The 2,500-nt window shown below is 54.7% G+C and overlaps 1 protein-coding gene across 1 annotated transcript in view; it reads left to right on the top strand.

Moving 5' to 3' along the window:
- prss12 (serine protease 12) overlaps window positions 1-2,500 on the top strand; it is a gene marked incomplete at both ends in the record, with an annotated part of 29,688 nt that overhangs the window by 25,989 nt on the left and 1,199 nt on the right. Inside the window, 2 exon segments of the mRNA XM_084454633.1 lie at window positions 2,170-2,276; window positions 2,279-2,476. Of these exon segments, the coding sequence (XP_084310759.1) occupies window positions 2,170-2,276; window positions 2,279-2,476 (305 nt within the window).

Raw genomic sequence — 2,500 nt, 5'->3', positions numbered from 1 at the left:
TCCAGACTACTGCTAATGGACTAATGACTAAAGGCTAAAGGCCTCCATCTATTACGGTTGGTTAAAAGTCATTTGTACCCAGTAAGCCAAAGCACACACACTCATTTGGAGACTTCCGAGTTTGCAGAGTGTCGGCTTTCAGTCAGCCAGACGTAAATAGAGGCATGACACACACACGCACACAGACACACACACGCATGCGCACACACACATCTAAGATCATACCACCCACATTCCAAGTGTAACGTTATCCTTTAGTTGAATACATGATACCTGATTAGTATTTCAGAATTGAGTGGTCTCGCTGGCCAAATGTAACTTTACCCTGGAAGTGACTGATATCTGCAACACCACCGAGAGAGAGAGAGAGAGAGAGAGAGAGAGAGAGAGGAGGGGGGGGGGGGGGGGGGGGTGTATACGCACGTGTGATTTTAGATGTTAGTTTGTTAATGATCATGTGTACAGTATGAGAGACAGAGAGTGAGGGAGTGTTTTGTGCATGCATATGTGTTAGTGTGTGTGTACAGTACATGTGTGTGTGTGTGTGTGTGTGTGTGTGTGTGTGTGTGTGTGTGTGGATCTGCTGACCTCCTCGTTGGTGCCGTTCCCAGGTCAGGGTACTGCATGTTTCCGGAAAGATCAGCGCTACCGTAACTCGACACGGTCTTGGCTCGTCAAAAAGACCTCCTCTTCCGCTCCTCCCCTACTACTCTCTCCCTCTCTCCTCCTCTCTTCTCCTCTCTCTCCCTCTCTCTCCCTCTCTCTCCCTCTCTCTCTCTCTCTCCTCCTCTCTCTCCTCTCTCTCTCTCCTCCTCTCTCCTCCTCTCTCTCCCTCTCTCCTTCTCTCTCTCCCTCTTTCCTCCTCTCTCTCCCTCTCTCCTCCTCTCTCTCCCTCTCCTACTCTCTCTCTCCCTCTCTCCTCTCATTCACTCCAGTTTGGCAGTGCAGGCCTCTAACAAGCAGGTGAAGGGAAAGACACACACACACACATCCTAAATATATGCCTGATTCAATACTTTTGAAATTTGAAACACACACACACACACACACACACACACACTAGGATAGTCATACCACTCTTTGACAGTCCTAACGGAATATATGACAGTTCTAGATTCCTATCTCTCTGACTCACACACACACACACACACACACACACACACACACACACACAACACATCACACACACACACACACACACACACCTAGCAAACCAAACCTTGGAACGGAACCGCAGGTAATATCCGCTGCAGGGAAACCAGAGGATATCTATCAAATTCAAAACACAGAGTTTGTCGGGATGTGTCTGTGTGTGTGTGTGTGTGTGTGTGTGTGTGTGTGTGTGTTGTGTGGTGTGTGTGTGTGTGTGTGTCCAGACGCTATACATCTTAAACACAATTCACGCCATCTGGGGGTCTTTACCCCCCTACACACACACATACGTGTATACACCCACACACACACAAACACGCTCTCACGCACACACACCCACACACACACACACACAACACACACACACACACACACACACACACACACACACACACCACCACCACACTATCTGCTACCTTGGTGTAGGCAATATAAGTTCTGATCATCAAACGAACCTGGTAATCACGTCTCACGACAATGACGCACACACACACACACACACAGGTACTGTACACACACTGACGCTACCATCTCTCTCCCTCCCTCCCTCTCTCTCCCTCCCTCTCTCTCTCCCCCCTCCCTCTCTCTCTCCCTCTCTCTCCCTCCCTCCCTCCCTCTCTCTCTCCCTCCCTCCCTCCCTCCCTCCCTCCCTCCCTCCCTCTACCTCTCTCTCCCTCGCCCTCTCCCTCCCTCTCCCTCTCTCTCCCTCTCTCTCTCTCCCTCTCCCTCTCCCTCCCTCCCTCCCTCTACCTCTCTCTCCCTCTCCCTCCCTCTCCCTCTCTCTCCCTCTCCCTCTCCCTCTCCCTCCCTCCCTCTCTCTCCCTCCCTCTCTCTCTCCCTCTCTCTCTCTCCCTCCCTCCCTCTCTCCCTCCCTCCCTCCCTCCCTCCCTCTTCTCCCTCTCCCTCCCTCCCTCCCTCCCTCCCTCTCTCTCTCCCTCCCTCCCTCTCTCTCTCTCTCTCTCTCTCCCTCCCTCCCTCCCTCCCTCCCTCCCTCCTCCCTCCCTCCCTCCCTCTCAGGTATGGTAACAGTACAGCGCTGTATAAGGTGCGTCTGGGCGACCACCACGCCCTGGTCCCTGAGGAGTACGAGGAGGAGTACGGCGTGGACGCCATCGTCCCGCACCCGGCTACCGGCCGCACGGCAACGACCACGACCTGGCCCTGGTGCGTCTGGCAGCGGCGGGGGCGGGGCAGGGCAGAGCGGGGGGGCGGGGCGAGTGCGTGGCGTTCAGCCGCCACGTTCTGCCGGCCTGCCTGCCGCTGAGGAAGGAGAGGGTGCTGAAGCAGGCCAGGAACTGCCACATCACCGGCTGGGGTGACACCGGTGAGGGCCTGTGTGTGTGTGTGT

Source organism: Borostomias antarcticus (assembly GCF_949987555.1).
Source record: "Borostomias antarcticus genome assembly, chromosome: 20".
Classification (NCBI taxonomy): Eukaryota; Metazoa; Chordata; class Actinopteri; order Stomiiformes; family Stomiidae; genus Borostomias; species Borostomias antarcticus.
Note: the sequence above shows the minus strand (reverse complement) of the source record. Positions and strands in the feature narration are given on the sequence as shown.